The sequence below is a fragment of the Primulina huaijiensis genome, chromosome 5 (assembly GCF_012295235.1).
Source record: "Primulina huaijiensis isolate GDHJ02 chromosome 5, ASM1229523v2, whole genome shotgun sequence".
Classification (NCBI taxonomy): Eukaryota; Viridiplantae; Streptophyta; class Magnoliopsida; order Lamiales; family Gesneriaceae; genus Primulina; species Primulina huaijiensis.
In genome coordinates, this window is record NC_133310.1 from 16,433,182 (window position 1) to 16,459,407 (window position 26,226).

Genomic DNA, 26,226 nt, shown 5'->3' on the forward strand with positions numbered 1-26,226 from the left:
CATTTTGTGAGACGAATCTCTTATTTGGATAATCAATGAAAAATTATCACTTTTATGCTAAGAGTATCACTTTTTATTATGAATATCGGTAGGGTTAACCCGTCTCACAGATAAAAATTCGTGAGACCGTCTCACAAGAGATCTACTCTTTATTGTAACCGTAGTGGAAACGAAAATTACTTAGACATTATCACATATATTCAATGTTGGGATGTGCTACTTTATGCAAGATGCAGAGAGTTTTATTAATTAGAACTGAGTTTCGGAAAACTCTTGAAATATACCGTNAAGATGTAAACTTCAAATGATTCAATTATCAAGTATATGTGTATGTGTGTGTGTGTGTGTGTGTAGGCTAGCGAATGACACACACGTGATGCGTGTGTAAAATAATGGTTACTATGAATATGAATGATGATGATCATTAATAGATCGAGTTGATTCATTAAATTTTGTTATAGTTTTAAATTATCCTTTGGATAAGGATAATGAAATTATATTAAAGATGTGATATGTAGGGATAATATGTTAAGTTTAGAATTTTTAAAGTTGATTATATATTGTAGTTATGACTAAAGTATGTGAAAACAATAATTTGGACCACTAAGGACGTTGACGTTTATACATATAGGATAGATATATGATAATATGATAATTTGGTATTTTTTAAATTAAAATAAATTAAATAATATGGTTAATAGATATATCTCAATACACATAATCAGAATTTGCTAACACGTTAACACTTGTTTTAATAATGATATGTTTACGTAATAATATCTTAAAAGAAAGCACACGTAATTATTATTTAATCATCTTTAACGAAATTTCCTTCAAATTTTTCGTCCGTGTCGGCAGAAAACTACTACTTAAGTTCTTTTCATCTCATCAATTTCAAAATTAAAGCTATATTTTATGTAGATATATATAATAATGTAAGTAAAATTAATGGCAAAAACATGTGTAAGACGGTCTCACGGGTCGTATTTTGTGAGACGAATATCTTATTTGGGTCATTCATGAAAAAAATATTACTTGTTATGCTAAGAGTATTACTTTTTATTTTGAATATCGGTAGGGTTGACTCGTCTCACAGATAAAGATTCGTGAGGCCGTATCACAAGAGACTTATTCAAAATTAATACTCATGTTATAAGATGTGTAACGTGGACCAAAATTTGGTCATTTAAATTGATTAATTAGTAATTTTAATCGATCGAAAATGGCAAGTCAAAAAATAAAAAATTTAAAAAAAATCGTAGCTAGAAAATATTATAATGAAGATGATAATTCTAGGATAAAAATTCAAATACGAAAAGAAAGATATTTATTCAAACAAAATATATAATTGATTAAATAATAACAAAATAAGAAAAGAGACACACCGCAAATCCAATTCCCTTAACCTACGTGTCCAGTATCTTCAAAAGTCTGAGAGCATGCGCTCAGATGGCGCCACGTGTCCCCAAAAATCCTGCGGTTTAAGCCTTCCTATCTATTTACTCACAACAGAAATTCAAATTGTTCAGTTGAGAAACAGAATTCCGAAACTCTTCTTTATCCCATCCATGGCGCTTACGATTGACCAAGATACTCGCCGAGTTCTCAGTTTTCCGGTGGTTCAGCCCTGCGAGGGCATATCTCCGCCGACCCTTTTGGAATCTCTGATCACCATCTCTCGCAGGATATGCAGTTACAAATCCAAATTATTCGCAACTCAGCGAAGAAACGCCCGGGAATCGATCCGCCAAATTGAGATTCTTTTGATTTTTTTTGAGGAAATCCGAGACCATTCTCCGAGTATGTGGAATCCTATTGTTCTTTGCTTGTCGGAGCTCCACCACACGTTTCAAAAGATTCAGTTCTTGATGGAAGATTGCACGCGTGAAGGAGCTAGATTTTGGATTTTGATGAAGTCCCACTTGGTAGCTACCCAGTTTCAGGTATCGATTCGTTCCGTAGCGACTGCCCTCGATGTTCTTCCATTAAATTCAATTGAAGTTCCGTATGAAACTAAGGAGCTGGTACAAATGCTATCTAAGCAAGCCCGGAAGGCGAAATTCGTGCTCGATCCTGGAGATGAAGAAGCAATGAAGAGGGTGATCCTGGTAATGAATCAATTCGAGAACAAAGTCTATCCCAATGTTTCTATGATGGAGAAGATTCTCGATTATCTGGGCATCAAAACATGGGGTGATTGCCACGAGGAGATTAAATTCTTGAACGAAGAAATTGAGGCGGAATGTGTAGGTTGTAATGAAAGAGAAGTACCTTTGTTAAGCAGTTTACTCGGATTATTAAGTTACTGCAGAGGCATCATATTCGAGTATTCTAATTTTTCCGGGATTTTGGACCAAACTGATGGGAGAAATAATAATCTTGAAACACTCAGTTGCTTGAACCCTGAAGAATTTCTGTGTCCCATTTCACTAGAGCTTATGACCGATCCCGTTACAGTGTCAACCGGACAGACCTACGATCGAGCCTCGATTAAAAAATGGCTCAAATCAGGGAATTTTGTCTGTCCCGTTACCGGTGAGAAGCTAGCAAGCACTGAAATGGTACCTAACACAAGTCTTCGGAAGCTGATCCAACAGTTCTGCACAGAATATGGTGTCTCTTTGGCCAAGTCGAGGAAGAAGAATAGAGATATTTCAAGGACAATTTCACCGGGAAGTCCCACCAATGAGGAATCCATCAAATTCTTGTCTCTGTTACTTACATCAAAATTATGTTGTGGTACAGATTATCAGAAAAACAAGGCTGCCCACGAAATTCGCCTACTTTCCAAGTCGAATCTGTTCAATAGGTCTTGTTTGATCGAATCAGGTTGTGTCCCATATCTACTTGCTTTGCTTCATTCGACAGATCCGGCTACTCAGGAAAACGGTATGTCAGCTTTGTTGAAGCTGTCAAAACAGCCAAAAGGCCAGAAAGTAATTATGCAGAACAAGGGATTGAACTCAATTGTTGGAGTTCTTAAAACAGGATTGAAGTTAGAATCCAGACAAACCGCAGCTGCAACGATCTTTTACCTCTCTTCTACCCACGAAAACCGAAAGATCATGGGAGAAAACCACGAAACAATCCCTGCCTTAATCGAGCTGATCAAAGAAGGAACTCCATGCGGGAGAAAAAACTCCGTGGTGGCTCTCTTCGCAGTACAAATACGTCAAAAAAACCGGCAAAAGGCTATAGAATCCGGGGCCGTACCAGTACTTCTAAACCTACTATCATCTTGCAACAGATTTGAGCTTAAAACAGATACATTAGCAGTTCTTTCCACATTGGCAGATAATATAACTGGATCGATCCAAATTTTGGAAGCGGCGTCTCTTCCCTTGATTCTACGACAACTACAGACTATCGAAACACGGGCTGGAAAGGAATACTGCATATCGATTCTGCATTCTTTGTGTCTGAACTGTGGAGATGGTGTTGTGTCTATCTTGGCAAAGGATGCTCCCTTAATGTCTGCGCTTTATTCAGTTATTGCTGATGGAACATCCCATGCCAGCAAAATAGCAAGATCACTGACTAAAATCTTACAGAGATTTAGTGAAACGAGGGCTGCTTTTCAAATCGCCGAGCTGAGGCAAGAACAATTTGTCCATGTTTGACGATGCCCTTCTTTTTTTTTTTTTTTGGGTATATATGCTTATTTTTTTTCTTGGGGATTTCTTTGCTATCACGTGGTTTGATGACTTGGGGCAAGCTCCTTTTTCTCCTGGAGCTAATTTCTTTGTAGGAATTTTATTCATTGCTGTAATTAAGAGCGAACCTCCATTATTTTTTATATAGTTTTAGACTTTTTGCAGCTTTTACACGAGTTCGATCTTTTAATATGGTGGGATTAAAATTCGAGATGGTCTTAGGATAAGAGTGGGTCTCACATGAGACCGTCTCACGGATCTTAATTTGTGAGACGAGTTCACAATAAAAAGTAATACTCTTAGTATAAAAAGTAATACTTTTTCATGGATGACCCAAATAAAAGACTCGTTTCACCAATACGACCCGTGAGACAGTCTCACACAAGTTTTTGCCTAGGATAAAAAAATTAGAATTGAGGAAAAAGAGTTTGAATTTAAATCTCTAACACTAGTTTTGGAGTAATTGAAATATGTTATAAATTCTAATACTTGTGTCCTCTAGAATTTGGTGTTTTCATGATTTCAGCTTTATTATATGGAATTTGTTTTCAAACATTAATAATTAGCATTGCTTGATATATACATATGAATCGATTTCTTTTAGGATAGAAAATATATTGCATGGATTAGTGTATTTTTAAAAAAAATTCAATTTAGTAATTATATAATATTATATATANTGTGTGTGTGTGTACAACAAATGTGCGGACCTCCTGTCCTCTAAATTTATATATATATATAAATCTTAGGACGAATGCACACGTTCAATTTTATAGGTCCACCCTTTAGCTTCTGCTTTCGCCAACTTATTTCTTGCCAAATTTTATACCATGCCGTTACACTAACGTGCATCATTATCAATGTTTTAGGCAACATGTTAGTGGAACTTTCCTTTGGAAGAGTATGTCTCTTATGAGACGGTTTCACGAATCTTTATCTGTGAGACGGGTCAACTTATCGATATTCATAATAAAAAGTAATACTCTTAGCATAAAAAGTAATACTTTTTCATGGATGACCCACATAAGATATCCGTATCACAAAATACGACCCGTGAGACCGTCTCACACAAGTTTTTGTCCCTTGGCAACAATCAAAGTTGTAGTAATATTGTGTCTTTCAGCGTGAAAATGAACAATCATACAAACATATATAAATATACATATATGTGAGTATATATATATATATATATATATATGTGTGTGTGTGTGTGTGTGTGTGTGTGTGATTTATACATAGATGATGCTAAACAATAAACCTCATGATGAAGATGTCACGCATTAATCATTTGTTTTGGCAAAATAAATCCACATTATCGTTACGTCATATTAATAACCGTAAAATAACAAAGAAGCGTACATGTATCCATTAACTTGAGAAATCCCGAAGTGATATGGAAATGCCAAAGGATGGAGCACCCTTAGAGAAGGAATAGAGTTTTCTATGTGTTGTGGGGTGTGTGTGTGTGTGTGTGTGTGTGTGTGTGTGTGTGTGTGTATATATATATATATATATATTATTTTCAATTTGGTCCCTCAATAAATTGAAAATCACCTAATAGTATCTATGCTTTTAAATCAATAATAAGATAATATTATCCTTTTAATCCAAAATTTACACTTTGATATATCACTTTAATTGGATTATCCAATTATAGATATGCATATTTAATTTTGAATATGAGAGTCCAAAATATTCCTAACAATAAATCTCGCACTCGAATTGTATATATCACCGAGCAAATGTGCATTCCTCATGAGCTCAAATCTTACTCTCATATATAGGAGTATCACTTGACAATGTCGTCCATTGATCATACAAGTAAAGGACTTGAGAGGTTTTCATCACTTTAAGCTTGAATCAACGCATCAATTATCACATATACCAGCATACCATGGAAATTACATGTAATGTGATTTAACTCAGTCTATTTTTAATTGGTTCTCCTTAATCCAGAATGAGATCAACCATAACCATAACAACATAGTATAATAAATTGAATACTTTATATATGTACAAAAATATCCAAATAACACAAAAACAAATATAGAGAGGTGAAATAATACAAACTCCCACCAAACCAAAATATCCTCAAATCGTGTCACACCCATATCAACAATATGCTTACGAAAGAACTTGGGTGTCAATCCCTTAGTGAGCAGATCCACAATCGTTGAGTTTGTCCCGATGTTCTCTATCGAAATATGCCCACTTCGTGTTCTTTCTTTTACAACTAGGTACTTTATGTCAATGTGCTTAGAATTATGGAATTCCCGTTGTTATACAATTATAGCACTGCTGAATTATTGTCATAGTATAACATTAACGGTCTGTCAGCATTTCCAATTATGTACAGTCCAGTGACAAAATTTCGTTGTCATATTCCTTAATTGGATGCCTCATAATAAGATACAAATTAAGCTATCATGGTAGATGGTGCTACAAGAGTCTTCTTAGCACTTATACATGAAACGACTTCGCCATCCAACATAAAAGTGTAGCCTAGAGGGGTTTCCTGTTGTCTTGGCATCTAGCAAAATCAGAATCAGAATACCTATGATCTCCAACTGATATGATTTTTTGTATGTGGGCATATAATCCTTAGTTCTCTGCAACTATATCATGAATAGTTTGGCTGCTTTCCAGTGATCCATTACAAGGTTACTTAAGTATTTTCTTAACATACCAACGACAAAGCAATGTCAGGTCTTGTGTAGACCTGAGCATACATCAAACTCCCTACAGCTACATCATAGGGAATATGTTGCATTTCCTTAACTTCCAAATCATCTTTAGGACATTTACTGAGGCTGAACATTTCTTCCTCAGTAACAGAGTTATCTCCAGGTTTGAATTTCTGCATGCCAAATTTTTGCAAAACTTTCTCTGGATAGCCCTTTGTGATCAACCAAGAATACCTTGTGAATGATCACGAGATATTTGGATTCTTAAAACAAAATAGACATTCTCAAGATCTTTCATTTAAAAAATCCTTGGTAGAAATTTTTTGGTATCATTCAACAAATCTGTATCATTAGTGTCACGCAGAATGTCATCCATATACAATACTAGAAAAATGCACTTACTCTCACTGAACTTGTGATATACACAATCATCAAAAGTGTTTGTCTCAAAACCAAACGAGACTACCACTTTACAAAATTTGTGATACCACTGACGAGAAGCTTTCTCGAGCTTATGGATGGATTTCTTTAATTTACAAACCATAGACTTTGTGTCTTCGGACACAAAGTTTTATGGTTCTATGGTTGAATCATATAAATCGTTTCATTAATGTCACCAATGAGAAATATTGCCTTTACATCCATCTTATGCAAATTCATGAGATCAAAATTTGCAAACAATGTCATAATTATCCTAAAAGAGTCTTTCGTGAAAACTGGAGATAAAATCTTTTTATGGTCAATCACTTTCTTTTGAGTAAACTTTTTGCTACATTACAGACCCTATTTATTTCCACACTATTATTTGAATCATTTTTTATTTTAACAATTCATTTGCATCCAATGGGTTTCACACCTTCAGATAATATGACTAGATCCCAAACTTGATTGTCTTGCATTGAATTGTGCTCCTCATTCATGGCATCACTTTTGAGAGTTTGGACTTTGCATGACTTGATGGAAGTTGATTGGATCAACTTCTATTAGTCCATTATCTTCATCATTTTCTTGGAGAAAAATTAAGAATTCATCTCAAATAGCATTTCTCATCTCTCTAGTGGATCTATTAAGAGGCTTTAGCTCTTGAGGTTGTTGAGCTTGTTATTTCTTAATAATATCAACCTGATTAGAGGGTTGATCAACATTATACTGTTGAGGAACCAGATCCACTTCTCGAAAAATGACATGGATAGAAACCTGAGCATCATTAGAAGCAGTAGTATAAGCTAAATTGTGCTCTTCCTCAAAGGTAATGTCTCTAGCCTTATTTCTTCCTCCCAAGCTCAACATCCTCAAAGAATACTACATTTCTCGTTTAAAAAATAAACTTAGTACTGGGATCATAAAACTTAAAGCCCCTGGATTATTCCGAATAACCAATAAGATATATGCATGTTATTTTTTTGTCCAATTTATTTTCAATAGGGATATAAGTCTTTGTCTCATATTGACATTCCCAAATATGAATGAGCTTAAGACTAAGCTTTCCTCAGTCCAAAACTTAAAAGCTTTTTTTACAGCTATTTTAGTTGGTATCCTGTTGAGAATATAACTTATTATCTTTAATGTTTCTCCCTGGAGTGATTCTGGTAAAGAGGAAAGACTGATGATACTCATCACCATTTATTTAAGAGTTATGTTTCGTCTCTCAGAAACAACATCATGCATGGCCTACCTGACATGGTGTACTGTTGAATATTCCACATACCTCTAAGTAGAGAGCAAACAACCCCGGACGTTGTTCCCTTGAACCGTCATATCTGTCATTGTACTAGGGATGTCAATGGGGTGGGTATGGGGCGGGTATGGCTAAACCCAAGACCCGCCCCATGAAGAAAACTCGGACCCATTACCCGCCCCACCCCGATTAAATATTCTTCGAACCCTCCCCACCTCGTATACGAAATGGGGCCGGGTAGACCCACCAGACCCATGAGACCCGAATTTTTTTAATGAAAACAGTAATCTTCTTATCACATGATTGAATTATGAAACAAACAAGCCTCTAAATATAACACAATAGAAAACTAATTCATATCTTCGACCACACTTAATAATAACAAACAAAGTATTTTCATAACATAATGAATTACATAAAAAAAAGAGTTACTAGTTCTCCAAAAAAAAGTCTTGACATCCCCAAAAATAAGTCATAACAGAATTTAAACAGATCAATATAAAATCAGCGAGTAAGCATGATTTCAGACACATTCTTCAGGATCATCTTCTTCTTCATCAAGAATGGTGGGACAAGTTGGTAATTACTTGAAGAATTACATACAAAATTAAAGAGAGAAAGTACATTGAAAATATAAAACTGTAATTTAAAACCGTAAAAAAATGTAATTTAAAGAGAAAAAGTACAGTAACAAAATTAAAATGAAATTACAATAACAAAATAACCTTCCACCTCACCTCACAACCATCTTCGTGAGCACATCAATGCCTCCAAAGTCGTTGGATTAAGCCTACTACGATGAGGACCAACTATTCTTCCACTATTGCAAAAGTAGATTCAGATGCAACAGTTGACACATGAATATCTAAAATATCATTTGCCATTTTCTGTAAATTTGGATATTTGACCCCATTCGTCTTCCACCAACTAAGAATATCAAAATGTTGAGTTCGTGGCAAGACAATTTCTTCCAAATACATATCCAACTCGGTTAGAGATTTTGACGCAGCTTGGCTTGAACTTGAAGCCACAAATTTATCATACATATCTAAAATATTAATATCAGATGCATCAATATTAGAAACAGACGAAGTCCCATCAATCCCTGAACCACCACTATTTTCCAATGATTTTTTGTCTTGGATTGGTAATCTACCAATAAATCACAACAATTTTGTCAAACTTCATCAATTTTAGATTGTGATATTTCATCATAAATTAGGGGAAAATAAAATTCAACAAGCTTCATCTTATATCTAGGATCCAATACAGTAGCAACCCCCATCATAATATGACAATTATCCCAATATTTATCAAATTTATCATTTATATCCACATATATGGGGCGGGTATTATAGAACCCATGACCCGCCCCATACCCAGATAGGTCTGAAAAATTGGACCCGAGACCCACCTCATGACCCATTTAGTATGCCCAAACGCGCCCCAAACGGGGCGGGTCCATTGCAGGTCTGGGTAAAACCCGGACCCATTGACATCTCTACATTGTACTCACCACCATGATTAGACTTGACCTTTTTAATTCCTTTGCTGAGTTGATTTTCAACCTCCATCTTAAATTTTTGGAACATCTCAAGTGCTTCATATTTTTCATGAGTTAAGTATAGGTAGCGATAACATGACTACTCGTTTATGAATGATACAAAGTAGCGTTGATCATTCCATGAATCCGAAGGCAATGGCCCAAAAAAGTCTGTATGTATCAATTTTAAAACATTATATGCATCTGTTGGCTCTCAAATTCTTTTGCTTGGTCTGTGTACCTTTGATACATTGAATCCAAAAATCCAGTCCCGACATTTAAATGAGCCAAAATAATTATCATATTTGCCCCTAATTTTTTTTTTATCATACATGCACCTAATTTTTTTTTTATAAAAAAAACTACATCATTCTGATGGGCTTGGCCCATCTTGGAAATGGGCCTAAAATTCAAAGTCTGGCCCAGCTAGGCTAGATCCACAGCCTTGAAATGGCCAATTTTGGCATATTCCAACACAGTAACTTCTATTTCCAAATTCCAAAAAAAAAATAAAAAATAAAACTTAATCTGAATAGAAATTCAAAAATTCTTGATACAAATACATGAATTTATTTAGATCTAAAAGTACAGTATACTGAAAATTATTTTGAATAAAAAAATTAATATTATAACTTATTAATTTGTTTATCAATAATTCAACATATTCATGGCTCTGATACCATATGTTAGACATTTATAATTAGCCTTGACAAAAATAATCCACAAGATAGTCCAAATGATGTAGTATCGTTAGGGTTCCTTAGAAAAATATATAGAAGGAATATAGTTTTCTACATATTGTAGCATGTTGTGTGTGCTCCACGTTTGGTAACCATAATCATACTTATAATAAAATAAGTATCTTTTTTTTCAACGTGGTCCCTCAACAAATTGAAAATCACCTAATAGTATATGTGCATTAAAATCCATGATAAGATAAAGATATTCTTTTAATCTTAAATTTAAACATCACTTTATTTTAAATTATCCAATAACATATATATGCACGTTTAATTTTGAATATGAAAAGAGATCATGGGGGCGATGTTACTGCACACTCTTACCATGATCTGATGGGTGCAATCAGACTTGAGTTTTGACGTTCTTGATCAAGGAGTTGATGAAAAGAATGAAGCTAATTAGGGTACGCTCGAATAAGAAATAAATGTTATTCTGAATCACATAAAATTGTGAACTCACTGCTAGCTGTATACCTGAACCATTGAGGGTCATACAAGTATCCGATTCAATGTTCCCATCGTGAGTCAAATTCAAGGAGTTGAATTTTGGCGACTGAAGTTTGATGGAGATCGAACAGATAGCTTACAAATTTTATAAGTTGATTCCATGTATAGAAGCTGTGGAAGTTAGCTTAACTGCTAATTAGGTGAGGAAACTGGAAATGCATATTTTAGTGAAGGAGTTCATAAAACTGACAGTTGCCAACAATAGATCAGTGAAAATTGTCCTTCGAAATTTGCAATTTCATTATATGAAAGATTTTGTACCATCGATATATAGGCTCTATCTGATCGTCGATCGGGGTTATAATGGATTCACAATTATTTATTTAGTAAATTTAGAATATGATAATTGAATCATAATAATATTAGTAGCTCTGACTACTATGTATAAGATTATCATGGAATCTTCTAAAGGAGTCTCAAATTAATTAATTAATTAATAGTTAATTAAGAAACTAAATATTGATTATTTAATTTTATATATTCTTATGTATATATGCGTGTGTATTTATATATATATATATATACTTTTAATATATGTGTGTATTCAATAGTTGAATAACATACATAACAATTACACCAAAATCTTTCCCTCTCCTTCGAGCGAATTTCAACCACCCCTTATTTTAGAGGGAATAAATTTCGACCACCATTCTTCCACCGTGCCGCCGTTGTACCGCCACCGGATTTCTACAATTCCGACGATCCAACCTCGGCACAAATTTTTTTTAGATCTCTAGTGCGATCTATCTGAGAAATTCAGTCTCTAATTGTGGATCTGATTAAATGATAGAAAAATGAGGAAATTAGTTCGTAGAGATTTACAAAAAAAGATAGATTAGCTAATGATACAGACCATTCAATAATTTAAATAATATCAAAAGACTTTGGGGCATTTGTTGAGTTTGGAGAAGTTAACGAGTTAATCTTTAACTAGCTTGATGAAGTATTGTATAGAACTTCAACAATTTTTTAAGATGCTACAGTGCTTGGCAAAACTGAATGATTTATTATCAAATGCTTATATACTTATAAGATTTTGTTAATTATCATAGTAACAATTGCATAAGTAGAAAAAGCTTATTGAAGTTGAAGATAATAAACATTTATCTTCAATCAATAATGTCACAAAATAGACCTAATGAGATAGCTATGTTGTTAATTGACAAAGAAATGATCCGAAAATTAGATTATACAAATTTGATATGATTTTTTTCCCTTTAAAATAGCTAGACCATTTTTATTTATGTAATTATTTCAAATATTTATTGACTTGTTTTTAATGTAATATATTGTTTCTTGTGTATTTATTGTATTTATTATTTGTTAACTGAATTTTAGCATTATTTATAGCAACAAGAGAACCCATTTTAAAATTTTCGCTTCAGGCCTAATCGAACATAGGTACGGCTCTATCTATTATTAGATGGTTTTATTAATCTTTATCCGTGAGACGTGTAAACTATGCCCATATTTACAATAGTAAATAATATTTTTGACATAAAATGTAATGTTTTTTTATGAGTGACCCAAATATGATATATGTCTCACAAAATTAATTCATGAGACCGTTTCTCAAATTTTTTTATGTTTATCTAATTAAATGTCATAAGAGATTTTCTTGTCGTAGTGAGACGATCTCACGAATCTTTATTATTGAGACGAATCAATCATGCACATATTTACAATAATAAGTAATACTTTTGGCATAAAAAATAATACTTTTTCATTGATGACCCAATTAAGATATATGTCTCACAAAATTGACTATTTAGACCGTCTAACCGAAAACTGTGCAATTTGAAATAGAAACATAAATTATTCTATTGTTTTCTTGAGCTTTAGAGACTCGAAGGAAAGATATATAGTAAGATTCAAATTCATTTATTATATTGGACATTAAATAATTTAATTCTATTATTTTGATTACCTCACAGCCACTTTCCACAATTTTCTAACAAATTAATGGATTAAATCACATTTTAATCGATAATATTAATAAAATTCATATAAATTTTTAGTTGATACAATGTAAACTTCTCGAACCGCAAAAAATTAATATATAAAAACTAATATATCAAATAAAAAATTTTCAGGGTCTCCAAACACTTAATTTATCATTGTTGTACCTGTTGGGGAATTACACCGAAGCGATGCCGATCAAGATGATAATAGTACTCAAAAATTGCGGAATAAATAACCAACAAGAACACAAAGATTTACGTGGTTCACCCAATATAGGCTACGTCCACGGAGCACTGCAACTTTTATAACTGGAAGAAATATTACAACAAGTGTATACACCAATACACTCAATATTTCTCACACTCCCAACCCGAGTATACCGAGAAAATAATTTCTCTAACTCACACAAAGAGAATTCCCGCACTCAAGAAAAAATACACTCTTTTTTCTATGCACTCTCTTTTTATCAAAGCTAAAAAGCTTTTGATTTTGGTATACAATAACTGAAGGAATTGAGCTCTATTTATAACTAATTCCATCTTCCAGCTTTCAGAAAAAATCGATGTGGGATACCAATTTTCTTAATTTTTTATTCAGCGGGCCCCACCTCACCTAACATTTCTCCCACTTGAAGACTTGATTTCAATCATGTCTTCACACCATCATTACAACAGCTCATATATCTCCATTTATACTTGTAGTCCAACTGAAGTTGAACACAACTTCAGTTTGTCAATGGTTACCGTCTTCGTGAGCATATCGGCTGGATTTTTACTTCCAGGAATCTTCTCCAGCATCAAGACTCCATCTTCCAGCACTGATCTGATGAAATGATACCTAACCTGTATATGCTTTGTCCTAGCATGATAAACAGGATTTTTTACTAAATGAATAGCACTCTGACTGTCACAGTATAATGTGCTATCTTCAAGCTTCTGACCCAATTCCTCCAAAAAAGATTTCAACTATATCATCTCCTTGCTAGCTTCTGTAACTGCAACATACTCAGCCTCAGTAGTCGAAAGTGCAACAATCTTTTGCAGCTTAGACACCCAGCTTACAACTGTACCACCTAATGTGAACGCATATCCAGTAGTACTTTTCCAGCCATCCAGGTCACCACCCATATCGGCATCGACAAAACCTTGTAAGCCAAATTTTGATCTCCTGAAGTATAAAGAACAACTAGCAGTACCTTTCAAATACCTGAGAATCCACTTAACTGCTTCCCAGTGTTGCTTTCCTGGATTACTCATAAACCTGCTCACAACTCCCACTGCATGTGCTATGTCTGGTCTTGTGCACACCATTGCATACATGAGGCTTCCGACAGCAGAAGCATAAGGAACCTTATTCATATAAGCCTGTTCCTGCTCCGTCAATGGTGATTGTGCTTTGGTTAGTTTGAAATGACTAGCCAAAGGAGTACTCACAGATTTAGCTTCATCCATATTAAATCTGCTAACCACCTTTTTCACGTACTCTTCTTGAGATAACTTCAAGAATCCATTCACCCGGTCTCTGAAGATCCTCATTCCAAGGATTTGCTTTGCAGCACCCAAATCCTTCATGGCAAATTCCTTTGATAAATCTTTCTTGAGTTTATCAATTTCTTCCAGACAAGCTCCAGCTATCAGCATATCATCTACATATAGCAGTAGTATGATATAAGAACCGTCAAACTTTTTCACATAACAGCAGTGATCAGCTTGACACCTTAGGAATCCATTTTCACTCATGAATCCATCAAACTTCTTGTACCACTGTCTTGGAGCTTGTTTGAGACCGTACAAGCTCTTCTGAAGTTTGCACATCATTCTCTCTTTTTCCCGTACTTCAAAGCTTTGTGGCTGCTTCATATAAATTTTTTCATCTAGGTCACCGTGAAGAAACGCAGTCTTTACATTCAACTGCTCCAAATGTAAGTCTTCCTTCGCCACTAGTCCAAATACAGTCCTGATAGTGGTTAATTTAACCACCGGAGAGAAAATCTCGGTGTAATCAATTCCTTCCCGTTGTTGGAAGCCTTTTACAACAAGTCTTGCCTTGTACCGCTTGCTACCATCATGCTCTTCTTTTAACCGGTACACCCACTTGTTATGTAACGCCTTTTTTTTTTGCTGTTGTTCTGTCAACTCCCACGTCTGATTGGATGACAGTGAATCCATCTCATCTTCCGTGGCCAACTCCCACTTGGTTGAATCATCATTTTGCATCGCCTCTTCATAGGTCGCCGGTTCACCTTTGTCTGTCAGCAAAATATAGTGAAGTGCAGGGGAGTATCTCTCAGGTGGTCTAATGGTTATCAAAGATCTCCTGAGTTCAATCACCGGAGTTTGTGGGTCATCATCTTGTGCAGTTTCTTCTTCATCTTCCTGGTTATTGGTTTTCGATTCATTCACATGAATGTTTGTCAATGGCATTTCATCAGTCTTCTTGACTTCAGGACATTCATCTCCAGTTCCAATGTCTGACTTGTCTTTGTACAGTAGTTTCTCATTGAAGATTACATCCCTGCTCCGAATGATCTTCCGATTTTCGTCATCCCAGAAACGATAACCAAACTCATTATCTCCATAACCAATAAAGAAGCACTTCTTTGATTTCGGATCAAGTTTTGTTCTGCTTGCTGAATCAATATGAACATAGGATAGACATCTAAACACTTTCAAGCAAGAAAGGTTTACTTCTTTGCCGCTCCAAACCTCTTCGGGTATTTTGTAGTCCAGTGGTACCGAAGGTCCTCTGTTGATCAGATATGCTGCAGTGTTAACAGCATCAGCCCAGAATGATTTTGGCAATCCAGAATGCAATCTCATGCTCGTTGCGCGTTCATGCAAGGTCATGTTCATCTTTTCAGCTACACCATTCTGTTGAGGTGTACCAGGAATGGTTTTCTCCATCTTGATCCCGTTCTGTGCACAATATTTCTTGAACTCATCATCTTCATATTCTCCACCATTGTCAGACCGTAAGCACTTCACCTTCAAGTTGGTCTCATTTTCCACCATGGCTTTCCACCTTTTAAAGGTCTCGTAAACATCAGATTTATTTTTCAGAAAATAAACCCAAACTTTTCTACTCGAATCGTCAATGAATGTGACATAGTATCTCGAGCCTCCAAGGTATGTCACAGGAGATGGTCCCTATACATCAGTATGAACCAGCTCCAACTTTGCTGCTTTCGGTTCTCTACCGCCTTTTGAAAAGCTCACCTTCTTCTTCTTTCCAAAGATACAGCTTTCACATAGTTGGTGTTCAACAGTATTTAATTCTGGTAGCTTTCTTTTTGACACCAACATCTTCATTCCCTTCTCACTCATGTGTCCAAGTCTATAATGCCATAGACTTGAATTGGCTCCAGCATCCACAGCTGCTAATATGTCTCTGCAACTGGAAGTCATATACAGTGTTCCGGTTTTCTTTCTTCGAGCAACAATCATGGCTCTTTTGTTCACTTTCCAGGAACCATCACCGAAGGTCACATTGTGGCCTTCATCATCAAGCTGTCCCACCGAGATCAGATTGCGTGTCAATTTTGGTACATGCCTGCCTTTGTTGATTTTCAAGACAGATCCATTCGACATCTTCATCCGTACATCACCCATACCAACAATTTCCAAGGGTTTTCCATAATCCAGAAAAACTTTTCCGTAATCGCCAGCGATGTAATTATCAAATACATCGCGATCACCAGTGGTATGAAACGAAGCTCCCGAGTCCATAACCCAAGAATCAACAAGGCTTTCCATGGATAATAGTAGAGCATCATGTACTTCTTCAGTGACAGCATTGGCATTATTCTTCGTTGATCTGCAGTTCTTTTTCAGGTGACCAGTCTCACCACAACTCCAGCACTTCATATTCTTTTCAAAGATGTTTTTGTCTTTTCAATTTCTTGACTTGGATCTACCGCGCCATCGGTTGGAACTCCTTTCACCACTCCTGCCTCTTCCTCTGTTATCAAGATTTAGAGCAGATCTCGATGATGTTGCTTCACCCGAGTCTTTCCTGCGAACTTCTTCAGCAAGGATTTGATCTCTAACATCATTGAGTTGTAGTTTCCCTTTTCCAACAGAGTTGCTAACCGCTGCCCGCATCGGTTCCCAAGTGTCTGGTAAAGACACCAGAAGAATAAGTGCACGAATCTCATCATCAAATTTGATGTCCACCGATGTCAGCTGGGAGACAATCGTGTTGAATTCATTGATGTGTTTAACCACCGATGCATCTTCTCTCATCTTCAAGTTAAATAACTTCTTCATGAGATGTACTTTATTATGTGCCGATGGCTTTTCGTACATGTCCGACAAAATGGACATCATCACCTCCGTTGTTTTTGCCTCCGCCACGTTCTTCGTTGGGGTCAATCGTATTACACCTAACACTTGTCGGTCAAGAAGCTTCCAGTCATCATCCTCCATCTTTTCCGGCTTCTTTCCAGATAGAGGTTGATGCAACTTCTTGCTAAATAAATAATCAATAATTTGTAGACGCTAGAACGTAAAATCTGTACCGTCGAACTTGTTGATTCCCGGTCCCGATCCATCATCTCCGGCCATCACTTCTCTTGCCTTAGAAAAAAATCAAAAAAATCTTTTCTGATGTGGAAGATCAGACAAAGCTGCAACCACAGAGCATACTCAGAATTCTTAAGAATTTTCACAACAAGGCTCTGATACCAGTTGTTGGGGAATTACACCGAAGCGATGCCGATCAAGATGATAATAGTACCCAAAAATTGCGGAATAAATAATCAACAAGAACACAAAGATTTACGTGGTTCACCCAATATAGGCTACGTCCACGGAGCACTGCAACTTTTATAACTTGAAGAAATATTACAACAAGTGTATACACCAATACACTCAATATTTCTCACACTTTCAACCCGAGTATACCGAGAAAATAATTTCTCTAACTCACACAAAGAGAATTCTCGCACTCAAAAAAACATACTCTTTTTTTCTATGCACTCTCTTTTTATCAAAGCTAAAAATCTTTTGATTGTGGGCTACAATAACTGAAGGAATTGAGCTCTATTTATAACTAATTCCCTCTTCCAGCTTTCAGAAAAAAATCGATGTGGGATACCAATTTTCTTAATTTTTTATTCAGCGGGCCCCACCTCACCTAACAGTACCTTGATACGCGATGTATGCATACATATAAATTTTTTTTTGAATATTTTTTAAAAATTTATTTTAATTAAAAACATTGTTACATTTTTTTATATGATTCTTGTTTTTTCATGAATTTTTAAATGAGAGATGATATGATCAATTGAATATGGATAAAATTGAGATAAGTTTCAAATAGTTGCGGTAAATTAGCATCTCAAGTTTAATCATACAGCCTTTCAAAAAATAAAAAAAATTTAATCATACAGTAAATTATAGATTAATTATCATATTTATCTACGTTTAAAAATATAAATTAGGGGATATAATTAATAAATTGCTTTTACTTACTTTTCAAACTCTATCCATTTCCTTTAATAATTTAATCCAAGAAAGTGTCTTTTGATTTTCTAATCTTATATTAATTTTCGGCTCTAATAATAGTCTATTTTGGGTAAAACAAATGAAATATGAATATGATGTTTGAACTGTTGTACAGTTTAAAAGATTTGAGTTGGATCGTTATCACCAACTATAGATTTTGATATCACCAACTATAGATTTTGATAAAAATAGCAATCATTCGGTCCAACAATTGATACCAGAGAAAAATCATGAGTTCAAGTCTTCCAAGAAACATATGTCTATACTTCTTGATAGAATATTGGGTTAATCATGCATGAATAAAGGTAATAATGAGATGGGTGACCTCCTGAGAAGTTCTCGTGCGCCAAATTGTTAATGTTTAGTCACTTGATTTGCTTGTTTAAGTGGACCGTAAAAAAGCCACGTCAGATCTTAATGGATAATATTGTTTCTGCTGAGAACATGACCGGCATTTGATAAAGAGTAAGACAGATCTCTAAATGACAACACCAATAGATAGACATGTACATCTCTGGACTCATGGGCCTAGCAACCCCGACTCATTAGCACTAAAATAAGTGCACTCTAAATTACTATCAATAGCATAAGGAAATAAAATATGTGTTTTGACTAACTGTTATAGCTTTTGATGTAATGTTTATCGATTATCACAACATTAATCTTTTATGAGTAATGGTTACATGTGTCAGCAAGATTTGAAATGGATTACGATTATAATTACATTGCTATTAATAGTTGAGAGGGAAACAATTTTAAATTGAGAAATTTAGGCTAATAACACTCAACAACATCATATTTAAAAAACTAACACTCACTTTTGAAATGTCTATTCTACCCTCATTTTTAATATTTTAAAATCTTTTTTTTTTCTTTTAACCCTAAACTAATGTTTTCTTTTTTCTTATATGCAAGTCTCTTTTACTTGTGAGCGTTGGTACATAAATTCCACTATCTCTCGATTTACCATCAACTTTCCTCTCTTCGATTTTCCCGACTCCGTGTTGGATTTGCTAATTGTATGTATCCATACCTCGGCGACGCGCTGATCATTCATCCAAATTGTCCGATCATCGATTGACGAAAGTTTTGTGTTTCCGAATGTTTCTTTTTTACTAAAAGCTGAATTTACCATGCGATTATATCACCGGTGTTTTTCTTCTTTTTTCTTTTAAAAGTTTGTATGTTTTTATATGTAACAGTTGCTTAATTATTGGTCCTGATTTATGTGGGAAAAAAAATCCAATTAACTAGTTTTTTTTCTCTTTGTAATTTTTTGATCATTGATGCTTTTTTAGTACGATCATAGTATACAAAGTCGTTTGCTTTTGTTGCGAATACATGAAGCTTTGTTTTTCGGAGTTTTGTTGTATTCTGTTTAATTGTTGGTTCCTGTTTTTCACATGAGGGCGACCGAATGGTGACTGAGTAATATAGTAAAAAATAGTGAGCAAGTTCATGCTTTATATGGTACTTAATATATTAAGATATATTTTTATTGATAAGATATTATAAAATGAAAAATATTGTGAAATAAGCAAAAATGCGATTGAGGGCGACCGAATGACGATTGAGTGATGTGGTAAAAACAAAGTGAGCAAATTCGTGTTTTATATCCTATTTACTATATTATGGTACGTTTTCATGGATAAGAAATTACGAAATTAAACATAGTGTGAAATAAGGCAAAATAGACTGAGGGCGACCGAATGGCGACTGAGTTATATAGTAAAAAAATAGTGAGCAAGTTCATATTTTACATGCTACTTAATATATTATGATATATTTTTATGGATAAGAGATTATAAAATGAAAAATAGTGTGAAATAAGCTAAAAAGTAATTGAGGGCGACCGAATGACGATTGAGTGATATGGTAAAAACAAAGTGAGCAAATTCGTGTTTTATATCCTATTTACTATATTATGGTACGTTTTCATGGATAAGAAATTACGAAATTAAACATAGTGTGAAATAAGGCAAAATAGACTGAGGGCGACCGAATGGCGACTGAGTTATATAGTAAAAAAATAGTGAGCAAGTTCATATTTTACATGCTACTTAATATATTATGATATATTTTTATGGATAAGAGATTATAAAATGAAAAATAGTGTGAAATAAGCTAAAAATAATATTTTCTAGTACATCAAGTGGTTCTATTATATCACTCATATATCACTTAGTCGCTCTCAGTCGCTCTTTGTATTATGACATTATTTTTATATTTTAAAATATCACTCCATTATACTATACTAAAATAGAGTAAATAGACCCCAAATGTGAAATTGCTCGTATTTTCTATTATAAGAATCATATATCACTCAGTCGCTCTCAGTCTCTCTTTGAATTATTTTACGCCACTTTTATATTTTATACTCACACGATTATAATATACTATAATATAGTAAATAGTTCACAAAACATTAATTTAATCACCTTTTATACATTGAATAGTACAAAATATCTTCGATTCATTCATACTAAATCATTAATGTTCAATTACATTTTTTTAAAATAAAAAAAAACATTCAACCTTCCACTTCCAAAAAACAATATTTTCTAGTACATCAAGTGATTATATTAGATCACTCATATATCACTCAGTCGCTCTTTGTATTATGACATTATTTTTATATTTTACACTATTACTCCATTATACTATACTAAAATAGAGTAAATAGACCCAAACGTGAAGTTGCTCATATTTTCTATTATAAGAATTATATATCACTCAGTCGCTTTCAGTCGCTCTTTGAATTATTTTACGCCACTTTTATATTTTATATTCACACGATTATAATATAGTATAATATAGTAAATAGTCTACAAAACATTAATTTGATCACCTTTTATAGATTGAATAGTACAAAATATTTTCGATTCATTCATACAAAATCATTAATGTTCAATTACATTCTATGGTCAATTACTACCATCAATGGAAATAGTTGTCCATTCTTTATATTCGAATAACCATGTATAAGTTCCTTTGTTCATCACTCTTCCACTCTCCATTAGAATTAATCAAAATCTGGATGATCGCCATTCCTATACAAAATAAGCAATAAAGATGTCATAAAAATTAAATGATTTAACATTTAATCGGATGACATAACATATCAAAGTGGGAGACTGAAAACAGAATTGAGCGACTGAAAACAGAATTAGGCGACTGAACTCATAATGTTTGGGCGACCGAACAATTAAGAATGAAATATATGAAAAATTATATTTACAATATATACGTTGTAATAAAAACCAGTAAATCGATAAAAAAATTGAGATGACATTAGAACTTACACCTGATTTAAAATCTCTGACAATGTTGAGAAAAATTGGAACTTTTTTTAGGAAACAAATGACTACAATATTCTGTTGCTTAATGTAGAGGAAAAAAAATTGAAGAGAAGACCAATGAGTGAAGGATGAAGAAAAGAAGAATCGTTGTGAGAAGGATGAGAAGAATGGGGGAACAAAAATCCATTTCCTTCTCCCCTTTTTGTTTCTACTCTTCTTTTGTTTTTTAATTAATTAATTATTTTTTTAAGTGGATGTTATTTATCAAATTTTGAATTCTAAAAAACTAATATGTAAAATTAAAATTTAATTAGGATTAGATTTTAAATTGCCCCGTTTATGATATTGTGAAGTTGCTGGTGACAGTATAGGCTCAGTGCTTAAATGATGTGGGGGTATAATACACATTCCATATGTAGGCCAGCTTTAGGACAACTTGTAATAAGTATTTATATTGTAAGTACATCCGCATGCCTGGCATTTCCTACTTATAAATTTTAAAGTTAAAAATTCATTATTTAAATTTGTAACGTAAGTAGCTGTGAGAAATTTAAAAGGGGCAATTTAAAATCTAACTCTAAACTGTCACCAGCAACTTCACCATACCATAAACACATTAGATGTCACACTTGATACTGAGACGTGAAATGTTTTAATTTGTTTTCTTCAATGTTTGTATTTTATTTATTACTTTGTTCCAAAATTTTAATGTATGATAAGAATATCCTAATGAGATAATTTGAAATGTGGATGAGTTTCTCATATAAAATGAAGAATTGTGCGGATGCTTCTGGAAGCATGATCTCAATTTTGAGACGAGTTCTTGGTTTCGAAATTTAATTACTCTTTCGTAACTCGGGGAAAAAAATTTATAATATCTAAAATACGATCGAGGCTATATTTTCGTATTTATTTAAATCAAACATGTGACGTAGGGACATCGGAATCGAATTTTGTGCATATTAGATGTACAAGTAAAACTAGATATTTCAACCTCTCGTAGAAAGATGGTGAGCAAGTGTTTTTGTTTCTAAAGTGGGTCTCATGTGAGACCGTCTCACGGATCTTAATCTGTGAGACGGGTCAATCCTACCCTTCACAATAAAAAATAATACTCTTAGCATAAAAAGTAATACTTTTTCATGTATGATCCAAATAAGAGATCCGTCTCACAAATACGACCCGTGAGACGTCTCACACAAGTTTTTGCCTTGTTTCTGATTGAATATTATTAGAGAAAAAAAACCATTTCTTTTATTATTTATATATATTTTTGTACCTAGAAATTTCCATTTTGTTTATAATTGAATATTATTATGGAAAACAAAACCATTTCTATTATTATTTATATATATTTTCGTACCTAAAAATTTCCTACCTAAGATTCGGAAATAAAAGCCAACAACAGAATGCCACGTGGCAAGAAGTACGTTAAAACAAGAAAGCGGCGATGGCAGAAGAATTTCCGTAGAGAGTGTTTTGGTTTGGAAAGAAGTCTTCTTTCCCTCTTTACTCCGACATTATACCTCTCAACTATTTTACCATTCAGATTCCCACTTTTCCCCTCCCTCTTTCCACGAATTCACATCGCTTGTCGTTTTCAATTTCATCGTCAAAATTTATATTTTACGACCATCAGAGTCAGACCCACCTTATAAAAAATATCCATAGAATAGAAAGACTACATTTTCCCACTAGCTTCTCTTTTCTTTCAGTGGGTTTTTCTTCTTCAACATGGTTTTTTAGTTAAAGGTGTGATTTTTTGTCTTTTGTTTGTGTTTGGTTTCGTTTTATCTGTTTTCTTGGTTTCTTGTTTCAGTTTAATTTTTGTTCTTTTCTGTTTTTCTTTTATCAAAGTGCAGTATGCGATCACTTTAAATGTCGCCAGTTGTGATGGTCACATTTACACGNTTGGATTTAAAAACATAGTTGCATTTGTCTGAAGTATATTCTACTGTGTTTGATCTTTGAGATTGTGTAGCAGGTGTTTGATTTTGTTTTGTGGGTCTTTCTTTATTTTCAGCGTATTAGTATGCCTGGGATTGTTATGGAAGGGATTCACGGTGAAGTGATTGGGGATGAAAATGCTAAGGAAAAACCGGGTGCTAATGGGACTTTTAATGGCAGTTTGACTTCCCAGTGTCCTCAGAATGGTGATATAGGTGATAATGCTGATGGGTTGGTGGATACCTCAATCGACCATCTTTACGAAAAAGTCTGTGAGATGCAGAGTTCAGATCAATCGCCATCGAGGCGTAGTTTTGGATCTGACGGAGACGAGTCTCGGATTGATTCGGAGTTACGTCATCTTGTTGAAGGAGAGATGAGAGAGGTGCAGATAATGGAAGAGGATGAAGAGATGCAGAAGCCTGAGAATAGCGATCTTGAGAGTGATTCTGGTTCTAAGAAAGAGAGTTCTTCAGTAGAGAAGCCCGACAACTTGTCAAAGAATGCTTCTTCAGTGTTAAGTCCTAAGACCAAAGGTTCAGCGAAGCCTCGCATTGATAAGCAGAATGTTCAAAAAGCATCAGCTGTAGGCTTTTCGTTAAAGAAATACAAGAATTCTCTAATGCGTAATCCAAAATTGCAGAGTGGGAATGAGAGTTCTGAAGCGGGGTTAGACAACCCTGACCTTGGGCCATTTCTGCTCAAGCAGGCTAGAGATTTGATGTCTTCTGGGGATAATCCCCGGAGAGCTCTTGACTTAGCACTGCGTGCTGCAAAATCATTTGAGAAATGTGCTGGTGGGAAGCCAAGTTTAGACATGGTAATGTGTTTGCACGTAACTGCTGCAATATACTGTAGCTTAGGCCAGTATATTGATGCTGTTCCACTTTTGGAGCATTCGATTGAGATTCCTGTGATCGAGAATGGCCAAGATCACGCCCTTGCTAAATTCGCTGGTTATATGCAGTTGGGGGATACTTTTGCGATGTTGGGTCAGTTTGAGAACTCAATTTCACGTTACACAAATGGTTTTGATTTCCAAAGGCAAGTTCTTGGAGATAATGACACTAGAGTCGGTGAGACTTGTAGGTATTTGGCTGAAGCTCACATGCAAGCAATGCAGTTTAATGAAGCTCAAAAGCTTTGTCAGATGGCTCTTGACACACATAGAGAGAGTGGTTTGCCTGCTTCCCTTGAAGAGGCGGCAGATAGAAGACTCATGGGGATGATTTGTGAATCGAAGGGTGATCATGAGGCTGCTATTGAGCATCTCGTATTAGCTAGCATGGCCATGGTGGCCGTTGGGCAGGAAAAAGAAGTGGCATCCATTGACTGCAGCATTGGGGACGCATATTTGTCTCTAAATAGGTTTGATGAGGCAATTTTCGCATATCAAAAGGCACTGACGGCTCTCAAATCCTCGAAAGGAGAAAACCATCCCACGGTTGCTTCTGTTTTTGTTCGTCTAGCTGACTTATATTACAAGACTGGAAAATTCAGGGATTCTAAATCCTACTGTGAGAATGCCCTTCGAATTTACGAAAAACCAGTTCCTGGGATTGCTCCTGAGGAAATAGCTAGTGGTCTTACTGATATCTCGGCAATATACGAGTCAATGGACGAGGTTGAACAGGCACTTAAGTTGTTACAAAAGGCACTAAAGATATATAATGACGCCCCTGGTCAGCAAAACACAATTTCTGGCATTGAAGCTCAAATGGGAGTTATGTATTACATGTTAGGGAAGTATTCCGAGTCCTACACCTCCCTTAAAAGTGCAACTACAAAGCTCCGTGCCAGTGGGGAGAAAAAATCGGCTTTCTTTGGGATCGCACTCAATCAAATGGGCCTTGCTTGTGTGCAACGCTATGCTGTGGACGAGGCAATGCAATTATTTGAAGAAGCAAGAATCATTTTGGAGCAAGAATGTGGACCATATCACCCTGATACGCTTGGAGTATACAGTAACCTTGCTGGCACGTATGATGCATTTGGCAGGTAAAAAACCTCTCTTGTCTACAGAATTCACTTGCACCTAGTATTTTGTGATTACAAAAGAGCATTTATCACAAGTCGTTAGTTTTAGTTTTCATATCCCTCTTGAAAAGATGTTGATTCTCTTTGTGTAGGGTGGATAATGCAATTGAAATTCTTGAACTCATTGTTGGGATGAGAGAAGAAAAGCTCGGGACTGCAAATCCAGACGTGGACGATGAGAAGAAGAGGTTGGCTGAACTGTTAAAGGAGGCAGGCAAGGTTCGCAACCGAAAAAACCGATCACTTGGAAACCTTCTTGATTCAAACCATCAAAAGAACACAATTAACAACGGTAGCGTTCAAGTTTGACAAAGATAAGATGTACAGGTAACCAACACAATCGAAGAAATGTTTATACGATACGAACGGAAACAAAAGAAAGGTACACTTGATTGAGTTTGGTGTTTTACATACAGTTGAATCACTTGTTCCAGGTTTGAGTTGATTATTGTTGGTAGTCACTTGAATGTGTTAATTTATCACAATTCGTTGGACCATAAATTATATGTATATTTATCAATATATATGTGTGTGCGCGCGCGCGCTTGCTTTTGATTATGCTTTACTCTATTTTTCTGGTTGTTGAATTCATTCAAATTTGAAGTGCTATCTTTGATGAAGTGAATGGACAGATTAAGAACGACTGCTGTGAATTTGGTACGCCAAAAATCT

At 34.8% G+C, this 26,226-nt stretch overlaps 2 protein-coding genes across 2 annotated transcripts; both read left to right on the forward strand.

Annotated features, from left to right (window-relative positions):
• The first annotated feature begins 1,323 nt into the window (after positions 1-1,323).
• Positions 1,324-3,787, forward strand: LOC140976693 (U-box domain-containing protein 19-like). The gene has a single exon (XM_073440951.1). It carries the CDS (start codon positions 1,440-1,442, stop codon positions 3,618-3,620), a length of 2,181 nt encoding a protein of 726 aa, XP_073297052.1. The 5' UTR covers positions 1,324-1,439; the 3' UTR covers positions 3,621-3,787.
• A 19,271-nt stretch (positions 3,788-23,058) lies between these two features.
• On the forward strand, positions 23,059-25,994 carry LOC140976694 (protein KINESIN LIGHT CHAIN-RELATED 3-like). Its single transcript, XM_073440952.1, has 3 exons — positions 23,059-23,322; positions 23,594-25,515; positions 25,647-25,994. The coding sequence occupies exons 2-3, from the start codon at positions 23,603-23,605 to the stop codon at positions 25,861-25,863; spliced, it is 2,130 nt and encodes a 709-aa protein (XP_073297053.1). The 5' UTR covers positions 23,059-23,322; positions 23,594-23,602; the 3' UTR covers positions 25,864-25,994.
• Positions 25,995-26,226: the final 232 nt, after the last annotated feature.